The sequence below is a fragment of the Podarcis gaigeae genome (assembly GCF_964106915.1).
Source record: "Podarcis gaigeae genome assembly, chromosome: 13".
Taxonomy (NCBI): Eukaryota; Metazoa; Chordata; class Lepidosauria; order Squamata; family Lacertidae; genus Podarcis; species Podarcis gaigeae.
In genome coordinates, this window is record NC_139689.1 from 20,102,446 (window position 1) to 20,126,721 (window position 24,276).

The window sequence follows — 24,276 nt, forward strand, 5'->3', positions numbered from 1 at the left end:
TAATCTGCAGCTATTTGCTCTAAGGTTGCATCTCCCACACCCACCCTGACAAGCATAGCATAAGGATTAAGGTAATTAGCTAGAAAGTTCCAGGCTGAAATTGCACTTTTGCAATCAACTTATTGGGGAGGCTTTAAGGCAGGCCTTCTGCATGCTCTGACCCTGAGCTCAGACCAATTCTCCAGCACTCCTAAAAATAAATTAAAGGACCTGAAGCATCTGTTTGGCTCGCCTGGGACACGATTCGCCCAACTCTAATGCCCGACCTTGGGAGTAATCCGATGAAATGGACCGACTGGAGACTCTGGAAAGACCAAAGGAAGCCCTTCCTCACTCAACACAAAATTATTCTGTGGAATTCCTGGTCACAAGATGTAGCAAGGACCACTGTTTGAGATGGCTTAAAAGAGGGTAAGACAGTTATTAAGTATATGAGCCACATTCAAGGACAGCATGTGATTGAATACATAATACAGAACAACTGTAGGAGAAGAAAGCTAGCACCTTCCTGCCCCCCTTCTTTGTTTTGGGGGTGCTTCCCATGGACATCTGCTTGGCCACTGTGGAAAGGATGATACCAACCTAGGAAGACCTTGGTGTGATCCCATTAACTTCAATGGGAGCTTTCCCCCTGTGTAAATTACAGGCGCAGGAGCCTTCAGCCCCACAATACAGGTGGGGGGTACAGTTCCCTCCCTGACCCCCCCCCCCATGCTGGGGTTCCAATTGTTGGCAATTGGTATTGAAAAAACAAAACAAACCCCCATCTTGCACTTAAGTGTACAGACGCATAACCAACATGCTGTGTAGTTGGGCTCTTGTGTTCTTAACCCTCCTTTACATCCCACTCCAAAACAAAACAAAAACCACCATCTGGAAGGACACCCCCCCCCCCACTGCGCTCCTATCCCCCTTTCCTCAATTTCCTTCCTCCCCTCAATTTTCTTAACTGCTTCACTGTCGCTTCACACATTACAAGACACACCACACACACAACACTTGCATCCTGGCCGTAACCCTTTTGCTGTCAACAACCCTCATCGTTGCTCTTGACAAAGTTTGTGAAATGAAGCCCAGCGCAGTGAATGAGTGACCCTACACATGCGTGCAAAGGGGCCGCTTGCTCCCAAGCGCTGGGAGAATGCGGCTGGCCGCGCCACACTAAATAATGCCGCAGTAGCCACGCGTCCCTGCGGCGCGCGCGCGTGACACGTGAAGCTGCGCACGTGTGAAGCGGCCGCCAGTATCTGCCTTCTCTCCTCCATTATCTAGGTTCTGTTTCTTTTCTCCATCTAGTCTCTGCCCCATTCTCCCATTCCTGTGCTGGGCTCCCCTCCCCTTTCCCCTTCTCACATTGCCCCCAAACCCCCTCTCTTCCTCTGTTCTCCCTCTCTTCTCCTATCAGTTCTCCCAATTCCTCTTTCTCTCCCCCCACTTTTCCCATCTGGAACTGATTATTCTCCCTGGGAAAGGAACTTTCAGGAAATTCCATCCTAGGGTTGGGTTAGCCGCCGGGGTGGGGGCGGGAAGGGAGAGAGGAGGGAGAAAAAAAAAAAACCTTTTCCAGCATTAATTTTCTTCTCTTCTCCCACCCGCCTCCATTCTGAGTTCCGCAGTCTTTTTTTTCTTCCGTCTACAACGTGTGTGTATCCTTTAAGGAATTCCTTTCCCAAGAGCCGCCTTTATTTTATTTTTTAGTTATTGATCATGCAATCCTCTTCCCCAATTCGTCCTGGTATATCCCTTTAAGAAAGTGGAGCAAGGAAGGGAAAGTGGGCGCGGCGTGAGACCCGCCCGTCCCTTTTAACCTCTGGCTTGCCAGAGCTGTAAAGCGGAGTCGAGTAGCTGAGCCGAGTGGCTGGAACTTTGCTCGAGAGATGGAAAGAGGTACGACCGGTCGCCCCCCTGAGAGTTTCGTGGGTCGGGACTCCTGGGTTCCTTTCTGTATAGGGCGTGAGTAGACTCGAGAGTCCCGGGGCTCCGTTAGAAAACATAGGGGAAAGGGGCAGGGAACCCCGGATTCTATGGGAAGGTAGTGTTGCCTAGTGGGTTAGAAGCGGGGATACTCTCTTGAAGAGCAATTGGTTTGGGAGCCAGGACTCCTGGGTTCTCTGGACTACTGGGCTGGAACCACGATGGCGTGGTTCCTCGTCTGATCTAGCAGCCGCCAGAGACTCAAGACTCCTGAATTTGTTGGAAAGGAAGCGTGGACTAGTGGTTGAAGCCACAATGACTGGGAGCCAGGAAAGGGAGTGTAGAGTAGTAATGAATTAGAATCTGGTCGTGGGAACGTTTCTAGAGACCAGAGGAGACCTGCGGGCAGCCCGAGTTCTGTGCTCCCTGGGTTTGGCTGGGAGAGGAAGTGTGGATTAGAATTGCCTGTGGATGACTAACTTGTGAGCAAATGGGGTGAGCCAGGGAGAAGAGGCTGTAAACAGAAGGAGAGAAGTTAATCACACACAAATCATCCAAAGGCCGAAGATACCTGGTTAGGAAGGAATTGATGTCAGGCAGTGGGAGGCCGGCTAGGGAACTGCATTGGGAAAAGGTACCTGCACACCTTCTTTATGTGCATGTTCACACTTGCAGGGGAACATGAGCAAATGTGTCAAGAAGGGTCATCCTGAAGGATCCAGTCCCTCTTAGGAAGGCTATCGGCTGTTTTGTATTGGGCTGAAAGGTTCATATGTGTGTTTGTGTGCACAGTTCAGGATTGTGTGGGTGAGCAGTGATGCACATGGCTGGTTCATGCATAGGACACGTGAGTTTCGCACAGTGATGTGGAGACAGTCAGTTTCCCAAACCTTGGTTTTGTTCTGCGGAAAAATCTCCTAAGTCGATCAGTAACAATTAACAGGTGCCGGTTGCAGTACAGTGGTACCTCAGGTTACATACGCTTCAGGTTACAGACTCCGCTAACCCAGAAATGGTGTTTCAGGTTAAGAACTTTGCTTCAGGATGAGAACAGAAATCGTGCTCCGGCGGTGCGGCAGCAGCAGGAAACTCCATTAGCTAAAGTGGTGCTTCAGGTTAAGAACAGTTTCAGGTTAAGAACGGACCTACGGAACAAATTAAATACTTAACCCGAGGTACCACTGTATAGATATTGGGCAAGCTTGGCAGTTCTAGAGTTTTTGGCTTTGTTCGCCAAATACAAGTAAATTAAACATGCTGAATTAAGTGACTCTCTAGAGCATCAGAAAATTTCCTCAGGCACGTTACCTGATTAGGCAAACTAGCCTAATTATCCAATTCGAAATTTCCCAGAAAAATCCACATCGCTGGTTGTGACACAGTGTGCACTTGTGTGTAAAAATTCTTCAGAGTTTTGAGTTGTCTGTTATTGGACTGACAGTGCTGTGCAGAGGTGCGGATTTTCCTATATTCCTGCTGTGTGCATATGTAAAATCATTGATCTGCGTTTGGCAAGGCCCATCCACTTTCCCTGGCGAAACCTGCTCAGTTGGGCACAAGCCTATGCCTTTGAGGATCACATGGCGCACTGCATGTTCAAAGCGTGTTCCAGGTCTCCAGGGCGCTTGGCGGGGGAAGGGTGCCACGGATCCTCCGCTTGTTATATAAATCTGGATTCCTGTCACTGCTGATTGAATTGCAGTCATGTGGTTTGTTGTCCCTGCTTGCCTAGTTAATTGATTTTTGTGTGTTTTGTTTTTGGTATTGCGGCTCCTATTGATTTATTTCTCTGTGTCTCTCTTTTAGTGCTGCTGGTGTTAATTCAGCTGTCTTTTTAAAAAATGAGGTTTATAATGTTTTGATACATGATCTGCTTTGATTCCTTAGTCCTCCTTGATTCTCTGCACACACTAGACTTTGCTGTTTCCCCCGGGGAAAGCGGAGATCTGGTTTCTCTTCCCCTTACCAGTTCTCAACCTGTGGGTCCCCAGATGCTGTTGGACTACAAGTCCCATCATCCCTGACCACTGGTCATGCTGGCTAGGAATGATGGGAGTTGTAGTCCAACAACATCTGGGGAGCCACAGGTTGAGAAAGGCTGCGCGGCTTAGAGAGTCAGGACCCAAGTTCCATCTAGCACAGCATCCTGTTTTCAAGGATGCCTCCAGAACCCCTTAAGCAGGTCACAAAGGTAAGAGTTGTTCCCTGTTTGTCTCCAGAGATAGCCTTCCCCTGAACGTGGAGGTTCTATTTAGCCGGCCTGGCTAATACAGCCTTTGGATTCTACTGGGAGGAGTTACACATGCCTCATGAAAGTGCTCCTGTCGGCATGAAATGCTTGCGTCAGAGGAAAGGCTATAGCTCTGCAACAGAGCGTCTGCTTTGCATGCAGAAGATTCCAGGTTTGTTCCCCAACATCTTCAGGCCAGGCTGGGAACACCTTGGAGAGTCCCTGCCAGTCAGTGTAAACAGTTCTGAACTAGGTTGACTAATGATCTGACTCTGTATTAAGCACTTGTGGAAGGTGAGTGAGCTATTCTACTCCCCCTTCTTAGCAGATGGGGAAGCTGAGGTCAGGAGGAAACTTGCCTTCGAGGAATCCAGTGTGTCCTTGACCGAACAGGGAGTTGAAACCAGAGCTGAGCCGCCATCTTTTTATAGCATCACCGATGTATGTCCCACTTAACAGAATAGCATGAGCAAATCAAACAGACCCCTGCCCCAGGGAGCTTGCAGTCTTGCGTTGGACATGCTGTTTGTTGCACCAGATCCGCCGTGCCTCACTGTGACTCCGAACACCTCCCTACTCATCCCAGGATCCAGCCAAACCCTTCCACCCCATCCTCATCGCTAGACCTTCTTCACATGTTAGAATTTGGCAGGTTGCTGGACTTTTGGGTCTGATCCCAGACGGGCTGCTCTTTTAACTCTCATCAATTTCCTACAAGGAAACCCTTTTGGTGTACAAAAGCAGGTGCGTAGGCAAAACGCTGTGTGCATAGATGGCAGTTGTTGCAACTGAGCAGAGCTTTCTTCCACAGCTTGTTGGACCAGTCTCGAGGTGGCTCCTGCTTCCCAGTTCCTTATTTGACACTGTAGCCTGAATAAGAACAAGTTGCCAAACCCCTGCACCCCAGAATAAGCTTTGGTCATAACCTCCGGGAACAGGAGGTCCCCTCTCAGTTGTATTTACACCCTGTGTAGCTGCCGAACTCTGGAGCAATCTCTAGACACAGGATTTCCCCGCTTCCCTTACACGAAAGCAACTTGGATAAAGTGGTTCTTGTATTTCAGAGACTAGAACCCATTCAGAGAGTTCAGGAATTGCACCTAAATTTCTTACACACACACACACACACACACACACACACACACACGGAGCATAAGAAGATTTTGCTGGATCAGGCCAATGGTCCATCCAGTCTAGCATCCTGTTCTCACACTGTCCTCACATCACTGTTCTCACATCTCACAGATGTCTGTGGTAAGGAGGTGAGCCAGGAGCTGACTGGAGCAGCCCTTTCTCTCTTTGTGATTTCCAGTCAAAACCCAGTTTCCCTGGAACTCTTCGCTGTGGTCCAGGCCTATGGTCTCCCTATTCCCTTTTTTATCCCATTGTGGGTAGAGATCAATCAATGAGTCACATGGCAGCGCATCATTTTGCTGACGCATCAGTGTGCGGGGGGACAGAAAGGAAGCATTTCAGATAACAGCAAATTGAACAGCTAAGACCCTGATAGCAGAAACATCCATGGGCGGAAAATGCCATTGACTTTATGAAATTGGAGCAGGAGCGGTTAGGAGGCAGCGCTCTCTGCTTCTCTGATGAAGGTCCAAGTTTGCTGAAAGAGCATTCACCCCCCTTTTTGCTTATATTAAGGAACAAAAAGTCACGCACACATTTCCAGTAAACTTAAGGAGAAAATTCTTAATTTGTCTTGTTGATTACTTTTTCCAGTACTCAATAAAAACTCTCCTGTCCCAGTCCCTTGTCCTCTGCTGCTGCCAAAATCTCCCATTGTCCAAAATAAATTTGCCTAAAAATAGTTTCAAATGAATGACATTATTTCCAAATCAGATGTGGGATTGAGAAGTGGGGACCAGAGTATGGTACATGGGCCAGATGTGGCCTGATCCTTTATGCCATTGAGCCCCCTCTGTTGGCTCCATCCTTCAAATGTAAATACAGTGGTACCTCAGGTTGCAGATGCTTCAGGTTACAGACTCCGCTAACCCAGAAATAGTACCTCGGGTTAAGAACTTTGCTTCAGGATGAGAACAGAAATCGTGCGGTGGCAGCGGGAGGCCCCATTAGCTAAAGTGGTACCTCAGGTTAAGAACAGTTCAGGTTAAGAACGGACCTCCGGAACGAATTAAGTTCTTAACCCAAGGTACCACTGTAGTCCAATAAGGGAGACTGTGTGGTGTAGTGAGTGCTGAAGTAGGACCTGAGAGACGAGGGTTCAAACCCTCCACTGGGCCATGAAGCTCACTGGGAGACCTTGGGTCAATCGCTGCCTCTCAGCCTAACCTACCTCACAGAATTGCTGTTGGGATTAAATGAGATGGGGGAGAACCTGGTATGCCATCTTGAGCTCCATGGGGGTTGGGGGGAGAAGGTGGGATATAAATATAATAAATAAGATGACCAGCAGGTTTCTCAAATCCTCTGAACACTGTTTTTTGTGTTTGTTTTTAGCCATGATTTCATTCCTAAAATCTAAATGTTAGGACTGCTAGCAAGACCAACCTCTTTAGCAAATGCTCAGCCTTCTGCCTGCTGTTCTAGCTTGAAGGCAACACACACGGCCCCTTGCACTTGCAGCCTGATCTGGCCGTTGTTCATTCTTCCACCTCAGGAATCTGCCACAATATTCTGGTGGGCTGTGTGTGCCCCATTCTGACATCCTGGGGCATGGTTAGGCAAACTAAGGCCCGGGGGCCGGATCCGGCCCAATCACCTTCTAAATCTGGCCTGTGGTCGGTCCGGGAATCAGTGTTTTTACATAAATAGAATGTGTCCTTTTATTTGAGATGCATCTCTGGGTTATTTGTTGGGCTAGGAATTTGTTCCTTCCCCCCCCCAAAGAATATAGTCTGGCCCCCCACAAGGTCTGAGGGACAGTGGACAGGTCCCCCGCTGAAAAAGTTTGCTTCCCCCCTGTACTAGGGCATGGAGAAATGCTAACTTTTTTCTTCAAGACTTGTCTGAATGATGTTGCCATTAGATGAGGAGCAAAGATGTCTGGTGGAAATGGAAGAGGAGGAGGAGAATGGCGGCCGCTGTCTCCTATGATTGCCCTCTGGTCTGTTTCCCCCATTTTTTTGTCTACTTCACTGTTAAACATAAGCTTTGAACCTGATGCTCATAAATAGAGATAATAAGTTCTTGACTCTGAGATTTATCGGTATGTGCAACGACCTCCTTCACCCCTTGCGTCCCACATACGGACGTAGATCTGCCTCTCAAAAGGTTGTTTTTCTTAAAGCTGACTAATCTTAGCAGGCGATCGCGCCTCCCCCTTTAAATCATTCATCTCCAAACTCCTCTCCTTTCAATCCGCCGTCCTTCTCCCAATCTTCACTTTTTGTCTGTGCCCCCATGGCTACATCCATCCATGCGCACTCTGGGAGGATTGCAGATCTCCCTCCATCTGACTGCCAGTGCATAAACTCTAAAAAGAGGATTCTTGTGGCAGAGAAGTAAGTCTGGGAGCTCCACCTGTTAATCTTCAGCCCAGTCTTCCTTGATCCCAGTTGCATAAAGGGTATTGTTGTTGTTTAGTTCGTGTCCGACTCTTCACGACCCCATGGACCAGAGCACGCCAGGCACTCCTGTCTACCACTGCCTCCCACAGTTTGGTCAGACTCATGTTTGTAGCTTTGAGAACACTGTCCAACCATCTCATCCTCTGCTGTCCCCTTCTTGTGCCCTCAATCTTTCCCAAGATCAGGGTCTTTTCCAGGGAGTCTTCTCTTCTCATGAGGTGGCCAAAGTATTGGAGCCTCAGCCCCAGACAAAAGGCATAAAGGGTATACCTGATGGCCAAGGGAATGCGTTCTGCACAAAAACAAGTGTGCTTCTATATTGCTGCACACTGCAGAAGTTGAAAATAATCCTCTGGCTTGCTTAATAATAATAATAATATCCATGCTTCACCAGCACGTCCCATGATGGGTTAATGGTATTTAAAATTCAGAATTAAATGCAGCTGAAAGATTATAGTCACAGGTATGGGGTGGGGTCCTGAAAACGCATATCTCGTGTGTCAAAGGCCAAGGTAAAGAGGTACATTTAAGATCAAGATACCAGGGTTATCTGGCTCAAAACTTGTTTTCAATGCTGATGGTCCCAGGATTCTGTGGTGATCATCAGCCACAGGTTCGTGACAAAGAGGCAGGTGCCTCTGACCACCCATAATGCCTTGCACCCGTAAAGTAACTGCATTCAAATTTTCTGACCCTCCTCCTGGCAACACCTGGAATTAAAGAGAAGGCCGCAGGGTGCAATTTTATGGTAGGTTTGCCTCCTGTGACACAGAGTCCCTGCAAGAAGAGAGCCTGTGCTTCAGCAAGAGGAGCTGTATTGCAAGCCCTCCCCTTGCTACTCTACTTTTCTGCTTGCGGGGGAGCCTTTTACATGGGACTTAGGAACCAGTAAGATGGAGCAATTCATCTATCCATCACATTTCTTAACACGTTCTCCCCTCATATGTATGGTTCTTGCCTATTGTTGTGTGCCAATGAAATGCACCTTAGGTGCCAAGGAAACTCTAATTACGCCGATATGCTTAGATTTTGTGATGAGCATGCTTTGCTTGATTTTGAAGGTAGTGGTTGAGTTTTTGCAAAAATTGAACCATCTACCATCCACAGAGCAGTTAGAATAAATTGTCTGTGCATAAGGGGACCTTTAGGGAAGGGAAAGGTGATAATGTATATAGTCTAGGAAAATGGAAACCATCAGCAAAACCAATCATGAGGGCTAGAAACCTATTTTGTTTTTGTTTTTTAAAAATGAAGGTTTTAAATTCTAATTGCACAAAACCCACAGCCTTGGGTTTATCTTCCTTATCCATACTTAAATGCCCCCCCACAGTCATGTGGTACCCCACTCCTCCATTCTTTCGAATTGCATCACCCTTCCTGATTGTCTTTTGTGTCCATTATCTTTTCTGTTTGATTTTCTGTGCATAAGTTGTTGCTTCCTTAATATATATGAGATAGCCCCATGCCCCAATATAACTTAGGGCATCCTTTGCCCTCTCCATCAGTCTTCTTCCATCTCCCCACCCCCATCTTACTCCCAGTTGTCTCTCCCCTGTTCCCTTCCACCATCCTCCACTTCAATTTCCCTCTTTCCATACCTCCTCGCTGTTGTTTTTTCAACATGCCACTTTTGTTTTAAAGCCACATGCTTCCTTTCTCAAATTCCCTTCTTTGCAGCCCTCTGCTCTTTCACCAATCCTCCCCAATCCGGCGCTTAGCCTGGTTTCCAAACACGCCAACCAAGTCCGGAAGTTCAGGAATGCAGTGAACTTTATAAGGCAATGGAGAGGCTTTTTGTGTTTTTCAAATTTCCTCTCCCCTCTTCTTGGGACAATATTTTTTTTGGCTCCTGGATCCCAAGCGTTCCCCCCCCCCCAATTTGGGGCTTGTGTCTCCTCCTCCCCCCACCACCTCTTTCTTTTCTTTGGGGCAAGCGGTGTGTTTGGTTTTGCTTGAGCTTCTGACATCTACGATTTCATCTTTCTAATGCAGGTATAAATAAATAAAATTCCGGGCCACCACCCAAGAAGGGAGGAGTGAAAACTCGTGACGAAGAAGAAGTGGGTGAAAGAGAGAGAGAGAGAGAAAGAGAGGAGTGTGAGAGGCGGACAAATGAAAGGAGAGAGAAAAGAGGAAATTTTGCTGGGGATTTCTGAGAACTGCGAGCAAACTTCCCGGACCTAGCTAGACAAAAGTGGCGACAGGATCCAACTGTAAATATCCAGGGAAGGATATACGCGTTTTGTGGCTCTGGTTCACTTGGCACTGCCTCTTGGCGGAGGCAGCGGATCGGGGCGACGACAAAAGCAGGAAGAACGACCGGGACAGTCCTGTGAGTCACCCCAAGCTGTGGGGGAAAGGAAAAGGACGTTGGAGTGTTTTTTTTGCAAAGGTGAGTTTCGCTAGCGCCTGGGAGAGCTTCTGAGCAGTGCTTTGTGCCGGCTAACAGCTCTCAGCCGACTGCTGCGAGTCAGAAGGCGAGAGAGCGCAGCAGGCTGTCTGGACTCCTGAGTTCCCGGAGACAGGATTGCGGGGTCAGCAGGGAGTGGCTGCCAGACAGGCCTTATGGGCTCCCCCACAAGGCAGGGTGGGATTTAGCGGTTTCGAGCCAGCCGGCAGGGAAGTAGGATTCCTGGGTCCTCTAACAGAGGACTGGGGTTTAGGAGCCAAGGCACAGGAAATCTGGAAGAGGTGGGGAAAAGCTTCAGGGTTCCTGAGTTGGGTTGTGGGGCTGGGGAGTGGGCTTGAGTGAGGTGGGCAGGTGTGGGTGGTTCTCTCCTCGAAAGGTGGGGTGGTTGGGTGGGTGGAGATGGTCTTCAGCCCTTGGGTGCCTGATCCCAGGAGAGAAGGGGGCGGGGAGGGAGAAGTCACCATTTGTATAGCAAAAGGGGTGTGTGTCTGGCAAGAGGAATGAGTGAGTGGCCATAAATCAAAGAGCGGCTGGGCTGGGAGCAGGGGAGGGTGTTGGCTGGGGCTAAAGTAAATAGGCCCCCTAGCCTGAGCTTCTTGGCATGCTTTCCAGAGGCAATCAAAAATCCTGGCTTGCAGCTAAACCTCCCCTATGCCCCCTTTCTTGACCCCCCTCCTAAAGAACCCAGGAGTCCTGGCTTTCCCCCACCCCTGTAAGTCTCCAATCAGTGTAGGGGACCTAATTTGCACCCAGCCCCTCATCATGCTGAAACCCCCCATATCCCACCTCTCAGCCAGCAAACCCACATGTTCAAACACCCACATTGGTTTTGCCGCCACCACAACAACTCAATTAAATCTTGCCCCTTTCCAAGAAGAGCCCTGGCTCCCAAGCCCTTCGCTGGCACTTTGTATTCACTTGATCACTGTTCCGTTCCAAGGAACCCAGGTGTCCGGGCTAAATGGCTCTGCCCCATCACATCCTCCCTCCCCCCCTCCCAATTCCCGATCATTTCCTCAACCTTTGCCACATCTGAGCCTTTCAAAGGACTTCATTTCATTTACCAAAGGAAATTCCGTCATCGTACTCCGGGGCTCATAACCATATCTGTCATCCGCAGAGAAGGGAAACATAGACGGGAAAGGAGGGAATAGATATCTTCTCCCAAGAGGCTGGAGCATAAGCCTCTCTGGGTTCGTGCCAGGACCATGTCAGACCCCAGCCCTTCTGGATCTCGGCTGTTCCCCGTCTCCCTGTTAAGTTATTGCATGCACAATTGATGAGTTATAGTGCGTGCTCCCAAGAGTCCACTTTTGTTGGGGGGGGGGGTTATTGTGGCATTATCCCCTGCTCTGCTCTCCCCTCCCCACACCCCTTGCCTGAAATCAGCCTTGCGTAGAGAAAACTTCCCGTCCACAAACTGCCCCCTGCTTCTTATTAGCTAACTTGTCCGCACAGACTATGTTGGTCAACTGGGGCATTCATGAAAAACAAACAAGTTATAACGTTTTTTCCTGCTAGTCGCCTGGAGGAGAGTCTGAATTTGACACAGGTGACCAGGCGAGCAGCTGTTGGCAAGCTGGATTCGTGAATGCAATCTCTTTTATGCTTGGGAGAATACTTCTCCCACCCCCCCCCCAAAACAAACCCGACTTCCAATGTAGTTTTCCCAGTACAATTCTGGTTGTTATATGTACGCTGTTAGTCCAAGTGTTGCTTGATAGATCTCTTCTGGACTGCGGTTAATGACACAAGTGCCACATCCCTTTCCCATCCACTGGTTACCTGCACCATTTAGTGATCTTCCGTTCTTCTGTTCTTTTAAAAGCCACCTTTTGAATTTGTCTTCCTGCTCTGCATGTCCCGGGACTTGGCTGTCTTCATGTAAACTCCGGCTTAGAAGGAGGAAAGCACACATTTAACCAGGTTCATGTTGACCAGGCTGGGCTTCCCATCCTACCAACTTTTCTACCTCTCACCCCCCAAAAACAACAACAACAACCAGTGGAGCATTGCACTGTTGTTGCTGGCTCAGGATTTGTGTTTATCATTTATGGCCTTCGGGGTGGGAGATATGCCAGTTCAGGCAAAGAGCACTTTGGCAGAAGTTATACGGCGGATGCAGCCACTTTGAAGTGGTCTGTTCACCAAAGCTGCCTTGAACTTCAACAAAATCTGAAGCTAAGCAGGGCTGGATCTGAAGAGAAGAAGAAGAAAATCCACCTTGCAGCCCTGTCTAGTCTAGGCTGGGTTGTGTTCCATAAAGTCCAGGAACAGTAGTGCTAAGTAAAACATACATAGTGCCTTGCTGACTTAACCTAAGCAGTGAAGCTGGGTCTCTGCCCCAAGGGCTTTACAGTATAGTATTGACAGTGGGGAGAGGTAACTAAGGGGAATAAGGGATGGACAGAGTCAAGAAGAGATGGCTGTGAGGGACATGCAACCAGAGCTCAACCTTAGAGCAAGGGGGGGAACCATTTCAGCTCGGGGGCCGCATTCTCTTCTATGGAGCCTTCCAAGGGCCACATGTCAGTGGTGGGCGTGGCCAGGAGAGAAAGTGGGTGGAGCCAGTTTGCCACATGACCTTCTCTTATTCTTTTTCTAGGCTGGCAAGAAGCATTATCAGAGTTCAAAGACTCTCCAGCCAGGCAAAAACACAAAAGGAGGGTGCAAAAGAGGGTCAGTGAGGGGTGTGGCTTGGGGAGAGTCTTGAGGGCCACGTAGAGAGGCCTGGAGGGCCACAATCAGCCTCTGGGTCTGAGCTGCCCTACAGACATATCTCAGTATTTTTATTTTATTTTTAATGGAATGTACTGACCTCCACAAAAACATATGTTGGTCCCCCCCCCCCGCTGCTTTTGCAGCAGAAAGCTGTGCCCAAAGCAGTTCGGAGCACGTAGGAAAATAAGTGAAAGAAGCAATGCAGAACGAAAGAGAAACCATCAGCATATCTAACCACTCAGTATAAAAAAAATAATAGTTGCACCAAATATTGGCATATGCCCCCACAGTTGAGGGATGCATTTCTGAGGCAGGACGAAGAACCAGCATTTTATCTAAATGTTGGTGAAACTTAGTGAGTGGGCAAGATTCAGGACCATTAGACTTTGCCTGTTATTGTAGATTTTTAATGCACATTTCGTGGGTTTTTTAAAAGTGAAATTTTCCTTGTACGGAAAGGGCTCAGTCCTTCCCCGTTCCAGGTTTTTTTGGTACCTGAAGAGTTAAGAGCTGGCTAGGAGATTGGCAGCCAACTACCTTCCTGTGTTCTGCTGGAAGGGTGTGGTGTTGCGTGGCTGAGAGGAGGGATGCTGGCAGCCAGGACTCCTGGGTTCTTTTCTCTCCTTGCCTCCTAATGTGTTTGGGTTTCTCTTTCTCTCCCACCTGTGCTGACTCGACTCTCCCTCCCTGCCCTTTTTTTCCACTTCTGTCAGCGCTTTCTGATCTTCGGAGCTTGCCGGCTTCCTTCTAACTTGGCCTCCACCCCCTCCGTGTTGTCCTCCTTCTCCTCCCCTCCCCAGTACTTGCCCAGACTATGTCTCCTACCCCCAGTGCAGCTGTCTTGTTCCCCATTAAAGCATGAATCATCCCCAGCTCTTAGATCATCACACCTGAGATCATCACATGCAATAGGCAGACAGCACCCAGGAGACCCACCTTGTATCTCCAAAGCACCATCCATGTCAGGGCCAGCCCAAGACATTTTGACACCTGAGGCGGACCCCAAAATAGCTCCCCCCCTCCCTGCCATGGAAGAAGGGGGTTAAGGAACACAGGTGGAGCTGTGGGTTAAACCACAGTGCCTAGGACTTGCCAATCAGAAGGTTGATGGTTCGAATCCCCACAATGGGCTGAGCTCCAGTTACTTGGTCCCTGCTCCTGCCAACCCAGCAGTTTGAAGTGCAAATAGATAAATAGGTACCGCTCCAGCGGGAAGGTAAATGGTGTTTCCGTGCATTGCTCTGGTTCGCCGGAGCATGCTGGCCTTAGTCATGCTGGCCACATGACCTGGAAGCTGTCTGCGAACAAACGCCAGCTCCCTCAGCCAGTAAAGCGGGATGAGTGCCACAACCCCAGAGTTGTCCACAACTGGACCTAACGGTCAGGGGTCCCTTTACCTTTCATCGAGAACGGGGGGGGGGGGGGGGAGGAGAGAAGGATCAATGTCAGGATTTGCTCCCCCAGAGAACACTGCCGCTCATGGGTGAGCCAGCCCTTCTTTACGAAATCATTTTTATTTGATTTTACCAATATAAAATTATAACAATCCAAATGCTTATTCATATATAGAGATTACTCTGAATCTCAAGACTTCCACCCCCCCCTTCATGGGTCCTATTGTCAGCATTTACAACTGCATATTATTCAATAGTCTACATTTTATATCAATCCATATTATCCATAATATTTGTTACGTTACAAGTGAGATTAAAATTCTGCTAATGTTTTCCTCTGCTTGCAATGGTCTCTTAAATAGATTATAAATTTTCCCCATTCCTTTTTAAAGATTTTGTCCTCTTGGTTCCTGAGCTTTATGGTCAGCTTTCTGACCATAAATGGGGGCCATTTCTGCTTAGTCCATCACCTTAGCTTGCCATTCCTCCCTGATAGGGACACTTTCTTCTTTCCATCTCTGGGCTAGTAGCACATGCGTGAGCCAGCCTTGATCCATGTGTCTGGCACAGTACAGAGTACAAAAAAGGGTAGGTGTTTCCTCTGAGGCACTTAAAAGTTGGACAAGAGGGAGATTGAGGTTGGAGTAAACAGGGAGAGAATGTGTTCCTTTCAGCTACCCACTCTGGGCTCGGTCCCCAGGCTGTACTGATTTCTCCCTTGCTTAAATCTGTGGTGTCCCAATGATCCCATTATCTTCAGCTGTGATCCTAACTAAACCCCACTTGTCTTTCACTTCTCAGCCTCTTGGTTAAGATCAAGTGTAGTAGCCAAAGATTTCCAGTCCCTGTCTTTTCCATTTTAGCAGTCCCCACCAGGGATGGATTTAGGTTTGATGAGGCCCTAAGCTACTGAAGGTAATGGGGCCCTTTATATATCCACCCCGTCCTTTGTCAACAATAAATTGTCACTGTTTTTTGTGTTGAATATATGCTATATGGTAATTTATGGACCTAATAGGTATCTAAAGCCATTTACCATGCATGTTGCCATGCAACCAGTCCATGCAACCAGGCACCCTATATATAGAAATGAGCAAACCAGTGGTATTTTAGGTTAGCAGGCGGGGCCCATTACTTACATCTTAGGAGCCTACACAGCACAAAACACTGTTGCTGTTATGTAGGTTTTATTTTATTTGTTTTTTATCTTATATTTTGGAAATGTACATCCAGGTTTCTTTTTCCTTTAAATTTTTTTGGGGGGCCCCAAGAGAGTGGGGCCCTAAGCTATACCTTGTTTAGCTTATACGTAAATCCAGCACTGGTCCCACCCTTTTCCTCCATGCTCCACACCCCCAACCTTCTCCTTCTCTTAAGGAACCCAGGAGTCCTGAGTCCCAGCTCCCATGGCAACCTAGGCGTTCCTTGTTCTAGGAACGGGTTGAACAAGTTGCTGTCCTCTGGACTGCAAGAGTGGGAGCTCAGCACCCTACGCTGGGGCAGGAACAGTTCCTGCCGTCACTCATCCCAGGCTCTGCTTCTGAAATCTCAGCCAGGAACTGGGGAAGGAGGGAAGGAGCCTCTGGTCCCTACCCTTAGTGCCAGTGGAGTGAAGTGGATTGATCAAGGATACAGACCTGGGTTTAAACCTCTGCTTGGTAATAGCCTCAGAATAAGTAGCAAATTCTTTGTGTAGCCTACCTTACAGGGTTGTTGTGCAGATAAATTGGGGTAGCCCTCCATTGACCTTTTTGGAAGGAGGGGCAGGATACGAACCTGACAGAGATGAGGCAGCCGCCAAGACAACTGCAAATTCTATATACAGTTGTACCTCGGGTTACATACGCTTCAGGTTACAGACTCTGCTAACCCAGAAATAGTGCTTCAGGTTAAGAACTTTGCTTCAGGATGAGACAGAAATCGTGCTCCGGTGGCACAGCGGCAGCAGTGGGAGGCCCCATTAGCTAAAGTGGTGCTTCAGGTTAAGAACAGTTTCAGGTTAAGTACGGACCTCCGGAACAAATTAAGTACTTAACCCGAGGTACCACTGTAGTTTTTAAAATGATTATGGGGGAGGGAATGAAAAGGGGGTTTCAACGTGTGTCTCCACAAAGCCCTGTATGGTAGGCTATTGTTTCCATTTTGTGGCTGGGGACCAAGATGGGCGAGTGAGTTTCCTAAGGTCAAGTGAGGACTATGTTGGCTCTGTTGGGAAGCCCTTTCTCCTTCTCACACATTTCTCATTTCTCTTTCTCTCCTCTCCCCCCCCCCCCAGATGCCCATCCTCAAGCAGTCCCCTGTCTCCCACTCCAAGAAGCGGCCGCGTTTGGACCGGGCCATGATCAGCGCCCCCTTGGGGGATTTCCGGCACACGATGCACATCGGCCGTGGGGGAGATGCTTTTGGCGACACGTCTTTCCTCAGCAACCACGGGGGCTCCAAGGCCAATGGGCTGCCTCCCGATGTGTCCCCTGGGGCCTTCTCCAGCCCTGGAGATGCCCGCTTTGAACTGTTGTCTCCCCCCGGGAGCGGGAACGGCATAGTTCAGAGCCCGGCGACGTCGACCCCGGATGGCAGCTTCGTGGCCCTGCAGACCCCAGAGAAGGCAGAGCGGCAGAAGCCCTCTAACGGAAGGGACTGGGACCTGCCCCAGAAGTTCCCCTTGGAGAGCCCCACATTGGAACATGCCGAATCCCTCCTCTCTTTCCAGTTGGACTTGGGGCCTTCCATCTTGGACGATGTGCTGGGAGTGATGGACAAAGACTGGGACAGCATCAGAGGGCAGGAACAGGAACCTCTGAGGGTCGAGAGCTCCAGCCCAAAGGGGCACCTCCATCGCGGTGGTGAAGAAGAAGATGAGGAGGAGGCGGAGGAAGAAGAGGAGGAGGAGGAGGACGAAGGGCAGGGCTACAGTTTTGAGGATGAACAGGATGAAGAGATTGGACTATAGAAAAGTAGAAGAGCGGTATTGGTTTTTATCGCTTTGGTTTCTCTAGCTGTCCCCCACCCCGGCACTCCTCCTGCCCTCTTTTTGGCGGCATTCCTCCGCCCCTCTGATGTGAGTTGGTCTATGGGCCAAATTTGTCTGCCGATGACTGCTGGTTGACCCATCCCAAAGAGCCATTGATCTCAAATCTCTCATGGTTGCGTTCAAGAGGAAAATGGACAGGGGCAGGCAGGCTGCACCTCCGGTGTGATTCTTGCCGTCTCCCTTCTCTTGTGAGAGAAAAGCACTGTGCAACTGAGAAAAACACACACACACACACTGACCAATTATTGTACTCTCCCTAGGCATGGGATGATACAGATATTTTGATGCACTAAAAAATGCATCTTGGTTATAAGGCGTCTCAGAATCCAAGGTTGTGCACCACTGATACCATCTCTGTCTCACCTTCCACTTCTCTGTTGTGTTATGCAACCATCCATCAGGCTACCTTGCCAAGGACGATTCCATCTCCTGCGCTTCTACTGTTGGTTTCAGTCTCTAAACCTGAAACTGTTTTTTGAGAGTGCTGGAAGGACAGGCAGGTTGGAAATAAATTGGCATGTTTATGGAAGGATGGAGGGAAGGAGGATGCACAGATATTCTGGTGTACCTGTCCAGCTATTTAGCCAGTCATTATATTGTTTTGTTACCCCACTAGCATATTTAGCAGAGTGAAGTTATCCCTGCTTATTTGCTGCCCACCATTTTCTTTTCACCTGATCCACACCTTGACCCTGGTGCTCTTCTGTCTGTCCAGATACCCATTCACTGGCTACTTCTTTCTCTGCATTCAGTACATCATTGTATCTGTATATCCAGCAGCAGCAAGGCCTCCCTGCTATTGGGGAGAGTGAAGAGGCTGCTTCAGGCAGCAGGTGCTGAGGGACAGAAGCTGCAGGCCTTGGCTATTCCTCCTGAGCCAGCAGACGCCCCCCCTGTGTTGCCATGTGACCTGCCCTGAGCGCCTTAATCTGGCTTGTTCCCTTGGGGTGGTGAAGGATCCTATCTCATCATCAGCACTGAAGTAGAAATAAACTGCAAGTCAATTTGGCTTTTGTATGGGGTGGGGTGGAGCCGCCATCTTTGCCTCAGCAAAGGAAGACAGTGTAGAGCAGGGCTTCCCAAACTTGGGTTCTCCAGCTGATTTTTTTGGGACTGCAACTCCCATCATCCCTAGCTAGCAAGACCAGTGCTCAGGGATGATGGGAACTGTAGTCCAAAAAGAAGCTGGAGACCCAAGTTTGGGAAACTCTGATGTAGGGGAAGGAAGACAATGGAAGCTTTTGGAGAGGAAGTTGAGGGCAATGGGTCTGCTGTTTAAGGTGAAAGAAAGCAGAGGAGCTTTCTCACCTCCCTTCTCAAAGGGCCAGTCAAGAGATTATGGGATGGATGAAGGAAAGAGGAATGACTTGGGCGTAATGTGAACTGATGGTTGAGCAAAAGTGTAAACAATTTACAGTTCTTGGAATTGTTGAGCAATTCACTTAGTCACTGATGGTTGCTGTAACAATTGCCTGCAGGCAACTAAGCAAAAATGAGTTTCTGACTGTAAGAAAGGTGTGGGTTCCCAACCCCCCATCGCACCCCATTCCTCAGTCAACCAAAGTACCAAAATGACTAACCAAGATACATGTGGGAAAGTGTGTTTACATTTTCTGTGTATATCTGTGCGTGCACACACACACACACACACACACACACACACACACACACGTTGTCTCATTAGTAGCTTTTTGTAAACTTATTTGCCAATGGCCAAACTGGGAAATGCACAACTGAAGAAATAGCACACAATCTTTATTATTATTATTATTATTATTATTATTATTATTATTATTTCAGTTGTTGCCGTTTAAAGCTATAATGGGGTCAGGGTGGCATCAACAGATCACCTCTCCATCAAACATGAACTGGACAGACTTCTAAATTAGGTGCTTTAAAAGCTGGATACAATTTAGTGGGCTAATAACTGGAGGGGAATCTACTGGCTGATACTGACAGACCTTTTTTAAAAAAAAAATTTAAAAACCCCACAACAAATCAAAAGGCCAGATCCCCAACCATCCCCTAATCATCTGTCCTTTCATCCCTTTGTTAAAAATAACATTCTTATAGATGTTCTTGCCTTCCTAAACTCTCCTGCATTGATATTGTTGGCAGAAATCTGTTTTAATTCGTGTCTTGTGTCTTGTCTCCTGAGCACAATATCAGCTGGTCCGTGGTGAAAAGTTAAGCTACCCCTTCACCAAATCACCAGTTGTCTCTCTTGTTCTATCTTTCCCACGTCTATCTCTGGTGCCTTTTCTTCGTAAGCTTGCTAATCCATCACCAAACTCCTGTTACAGTGAGATAAATAACGCAGCAAGACAGCTTTAAGAGCTGGGAAACGATTGCTTTTTTATTTCCCTAGGTGCTTGCGGGTGTTTGTTTCTTACTTACGCTCTGTGTAACTTGTGCCAGATTCGTTAATCACAGTTGAAAAGGTGTAACTGGATTGTACGGTGCCCTTCTATGCAGAGTTCTTAACCTGCTGGGACAAAATTGGTAGTTTGCATTGCCCCAATGGGATTTTGCCGCTTCTTAATCTTCCCACATAATGGGGACAAGGCTCCACTGTGTCAGTAAGAAAACTGGGTGGTGGTGGCTTGTACGTTCTCACTGTCAACTCTGGGGCTAATAGCTCGTATCTCTGGGTGGCCCCCTCTTTGGGTGGCATTTTTTCCTACACAGATCTCCGTGCTCTTGTTAGTGAAACGGTGATTTTGAAAGAAGTAGGAATAGATGGGCTAATAGATATTAAAATATCTATTAATAGATATTAAAATAGATTTAATATCACCACCACAAACTGCACTTGTTACGGCCTTTTCTTGCCATGCGCGGTGATAAGATTTGCTTTTTAATGTGTACAGTAGACCTACAACTTATTCCGGGGATAGTGCATAAACCCAAAATCACATATAGTCAAAACGCATTGGGTGCAATAGCAGGTGGAATTGCCCAAGTTCCCCCCGCCAATGCCCCCCCCTTTTAACATCTTTCCCCACCAAGTGCGTGGGAGGGGGGAGCAAGTTAAATGTGCATAGGTTGCAGGTCTAGTGTACTGCATCTCCCAGCAAGGAGCTACTTTAAAAGGGGAAGGGAGGATTGTGAGGCTGGGGCTCTTTGCCAGATAATTGGTGTGTAACGTGGACTTTTGGTGGATGGTGAGGGGGAACCTAGAGCTATCCAAGTCTCTTCATCTGGGAAAGGAGGGGACATTTTAATATGTTAAGGAGCTCAAAGGAATTCAGTTGAGTTTCCCAGAAACTGAGTAGAGTCGAGTCAGTCAGTCGTGAGGGAAGCTCCGATCCCATAGAATGTCTAGACAGAGAAGTGCAATTTCTGGCCCTCCCCATGTTTGGAGTCTGGCATCATGGCCAATGGCCAGAGAAAATGGGAGTTGTAGTTCAGTAACACTTGGAGGGCTGCCAGTTCCCACTCAGTCTAAAACGCTCAGTCTTTGCTGGAGTTGTTTTGGGCTGAGGAGGTAGAGGACCCACAATCAAGCCCCACCTCCTGCTTCTCTCGAAAATCTTAGCCATATAATGTCCCACAATAGCTGCCTAAAACCAGAATCTATGAGGTCTGTCACAGAAAGCAGAGGGTAGAATCCCCACGACCCTCTACAATGAGCTCTGACTGCTTGGGCCTGCTGGGTGTGGTCCTCAGCCGCCATTTATGGGGATTACTCAAACACATTGGTCTTCAGTGAATATGCACTGGGACCCAAAAGAGCAGTGGGTTGCTGGAGGAGGAGGCAAGTAGAAAGATAGTTGGGGTGGAAAAGAAGGGGGGGGGGAGAGGCGGAAAGTATATCTACGCTACCATCTAGTAAATTTATTCCAAAGCTTGTTTCACTTTAATAGCTTCCCCACTCCCCAATCCTGGCAACTGTAATAAAGTGTTGATTGATTGTTGCTTTGTGTGGGGGGGGGAATAACCTCTGTAGGACTTCTCTACCCAACACCATGTACACTACAACTCCCAGGGGCTCCCTGGGGAAAAGGAATTACTGTTAAACCACCCTATCTGCAATGTGGATTTGCTCCAGAGAGAGGTTGGGGGTTGTGCACATCTTGAAAACTGCGCAGGACAAAGCGAAAGCTGGTACCAGAGTTGGAGTAGGTTGTGGTTGTAGGAGACTGAGGAGCCTTTTAATTGGAGAGCTGGAATTCCTGTGGATTCCTTCTCTGAAGGGAGTGGGCAGTTCATTGGTTTTAAAATATATTTCCTGTTTTATGCCTTAACTTATTGCGTAACCTCAAGTTGTTGTCCTCTCTCACTGTGGACTCTCCCTCTTTTTTTAAAAAAAGGGAAATGTGAAAAATGATTTCCTGCAGTGACCGTGTGTCTCTGATATATATATATTTTAAAGTCATTCCAAGCATGCATGAACAAGGTCCAGCCACAGACTGCAAGAGAGATGAGGGCTGGACTCTGATCTCTGTTCCCTTTGGGAGGGCAAAAGCTTTCGTTGTTATCCTCATTTATTCACCCCCCAGATCTAAGTCTGAACCCTAGGTCATAGATGTCGCTGCCTTTTCGCAATCCCTTTGATCAAGGCAGCAAGAGGGTTCTATATGTACATTTATTATTTTATAATAGCTCATTTTATGGATTCCTGTGTAAGAAAATGTCTATGTAGCATCTCTCCCTTCTCGAAATCATGTTAATTTTGATCCTACGTAGCAGAATATTTGTACAGCGACCAAAGTGTTTGATATCTCTTGTAATTAAAAGCAAACTAGTTTCGGATATTTTTCTCAGTCCTTCCCTCAATCTCTCTTCACGATCTCAATTCCCTACAGCACTGATTGTTGGTTGATCAATGTGGGCTGAGTCCAGCACAACAAGTTGATTCACTAAATTTTAATACCTTATTATATATATATTTTTAAACTCCTTCGAGATTTTCTTACAACCAAGCGATATATAAATTTTGTTAAACAAATAAATAGCATTTCCATGGGGAATGCACCAACTGCTGTTTGCCGGCGCAATCCAATGTGGGTTGCCTACCAATGGGCGTATCCAGACAATTACATCTGATCCAGTTAATTACTGTGCTTCCATTTTAGTTATCTATGCATATACGCCCTTAGCTGCAGCATTTAGCCATTGCAAAAATTGATTAGATCTCATTGTTCAAATGAGATCTAACCCTTTCACTGAAAGAATATATGGCTCTGCCTTATGCTGACCCAGATTGGTGGCCCGTCTAGTCCAAATCTCTCTACCCTGAGTGGCATCTGTGCTCCAAGGCCTCAGGAGGAGAGGAGTCTTTCTCTAGCCTGTTATTACCCACCCCCCAAAAAACCTTTTAAACTGGTGACATCAAGGAGTGAACCTGGAACCCTATGGGGATGTAGAGCTTGAGCTCTGGCAGTGAGTTAATGTTATTGCTCCCATCTTTGCCAGCCATCTTCTTCCTTAGGTCTAGCATGGCACACAGGGTATTTTCCCCACTTTGCCTCTTGTCTTGCCTGCATTTGCAAGGCAAGGTGATGTGGTGAGGATTGGGAAGTGAGAAGACTTTGGAGTCCTCGAATGCTTCTACTGTGATCTTCAGTTGTGCAACCTTATCTAAATCAGAGTGCTATCTGAACATGCATGGCTTGGTTTGTTTTGTTTTATTACATTGCACTCAGGGGCAACATGCCTCTTAATTAACATTTCCTCCTGTTTCATCTTGGCAAAGAGAGTAAAAGATAAAGGGACACCTGACCATTAGATCCAGTCGTGGCCGACTCTGGGGTTGTGGCGCTCATCTCGCTTTATTGGCCAAGGGAGCCGGCGTACAGCTTCTTGGTCATGTGGCCAGCATGACTAAGCTGCTTCTGGCGAACCAGAGCAGCACACGGAAACACCGTTTACCTTCCCGCCATGGTTTGACGTGCTTTCGAACTGCTAGGTTGGCAGGAGCAGGGACCGAGCAACGGGAGCTCACCCCGCCGCGGGGATTCAAACCGCCGACCTTCTGATCAGCAACTCCTAGGCTCTGTGGTTTAACCCACAGCGCCACCCGCATCCCTTGGCAAAGAGAGAGAGAGAGAGAGAGAGAGAGAGCTGTAAAAAAAAAAAAAGAAACTTATTCAGAAAAATATAGCAAAAAAAGCCAGTTCTTCAGTTCTATCTCTTGGCCAAATGTTGGTGTGACCAAGGAAGCAAACACAATGTAGGGCTAGGCATATAGGGAAAGACAGCTCTCAACAGTGTTTGTTTCAGTTCTATTGTAGGAAGTAGAAGTGCTGAAACAGAGAGAGAGAGAGTGCACATGGCACAAAACTATGGGGCTGAAGGCAGTTGAGGCCACCAACTGGTGGAAGCTACAGCAGATTTGGGACTCTTAAGTGCCTGGATGGGTGGCCAGCCAGTAACCACACAAACACCTCCTTGGGTTTCATGACAGAAGAAAGGCAGGATATGCGCATATGAAGATAAATAAAACCTGTTTTCTCAGCACTGAACCAGATCACCAGAGGCATGTTTAACCCCCTCTTCCCTCTGCCAGGGATACCTTTTTACTTTTCTCTCCCATAGGAGAGGATGTGCTGCACTGGGGGGCATTGGGGCATAGTCCTCATGCAAAGCGTATGGTATACTGCAGAACTACATCCCCCCTCCCAAATAAGCACAGTTTAAAGATAAATACTCTGAAGAAGGCAGAGCAGGGATCTTGCAGTTCCCAAACACACAGGGTCAGGGTGCCACAGTCTTCCCCACTATTGTATTTCTATTTAACTTAACAGTCGTTTCTAGTCTTTCATCTGTGTACATATAAATCAGCATACACTTTTTTTTTTTTTTTTAAATGCTAATATGCCAACTTTTCCCTCTTTTTGTCAGGGGGAGGCCATGTGTGAGTGGCCACTTAACTCCTGTCTGTTTCTCATTCCACTTTGCTGGCCTAACAGAAATATTTACATGTTCACCACACAGATATTTATATCTTCATCTTAATGTTTCTGGAATCTGGGCATATCGAGTTATCATCTGGGGCAGAAAACCCCCACAAGCGTTTCTCCCCCCCCCCCCAG

General features: G+C 47.7%; 1 protein-coding gene across 2 annotated transcripts; it reads left to right on the forward strand.

Moving 5' to 3' along the window:
• The first annotated feature begins 1,579 nt into the window (after window positions 1-1,579).
• On the forward strand, window positions 1,580-18,818 carry CDC42EP5 (CDC42 effector protein 5). Of its 2 annotated transcripts, none has more exons than XM_083708011.1 (3): window positions 1,580-1,887; window positions 9,676-10,075; window positions 16,484-18,818. In XM_083708011.1, exon 3 carries the CDS (start codon window positions 16,484-16,486, stop codon window positions 17,156-17,158), a length of 675 nt encoding a protein of 224 aa, XP_083564137.1. In that variant the 5' UTR covers window positions 1,580-1,887; window positions 9,676-10,075; the 3' UTR covers window positions 17,159-18,818. The 2 variants fall into 2 exon arrangements, with proteins under 2 accessions (XP_083564137.1, XP_083564138.1); XM_083708012.1 differs by having other exon boundaries at window positions 1,632-1,953.
• The last annotated feature ends 5,458 nt before the right edge of the window (window positions 18,819-24,276 follow it).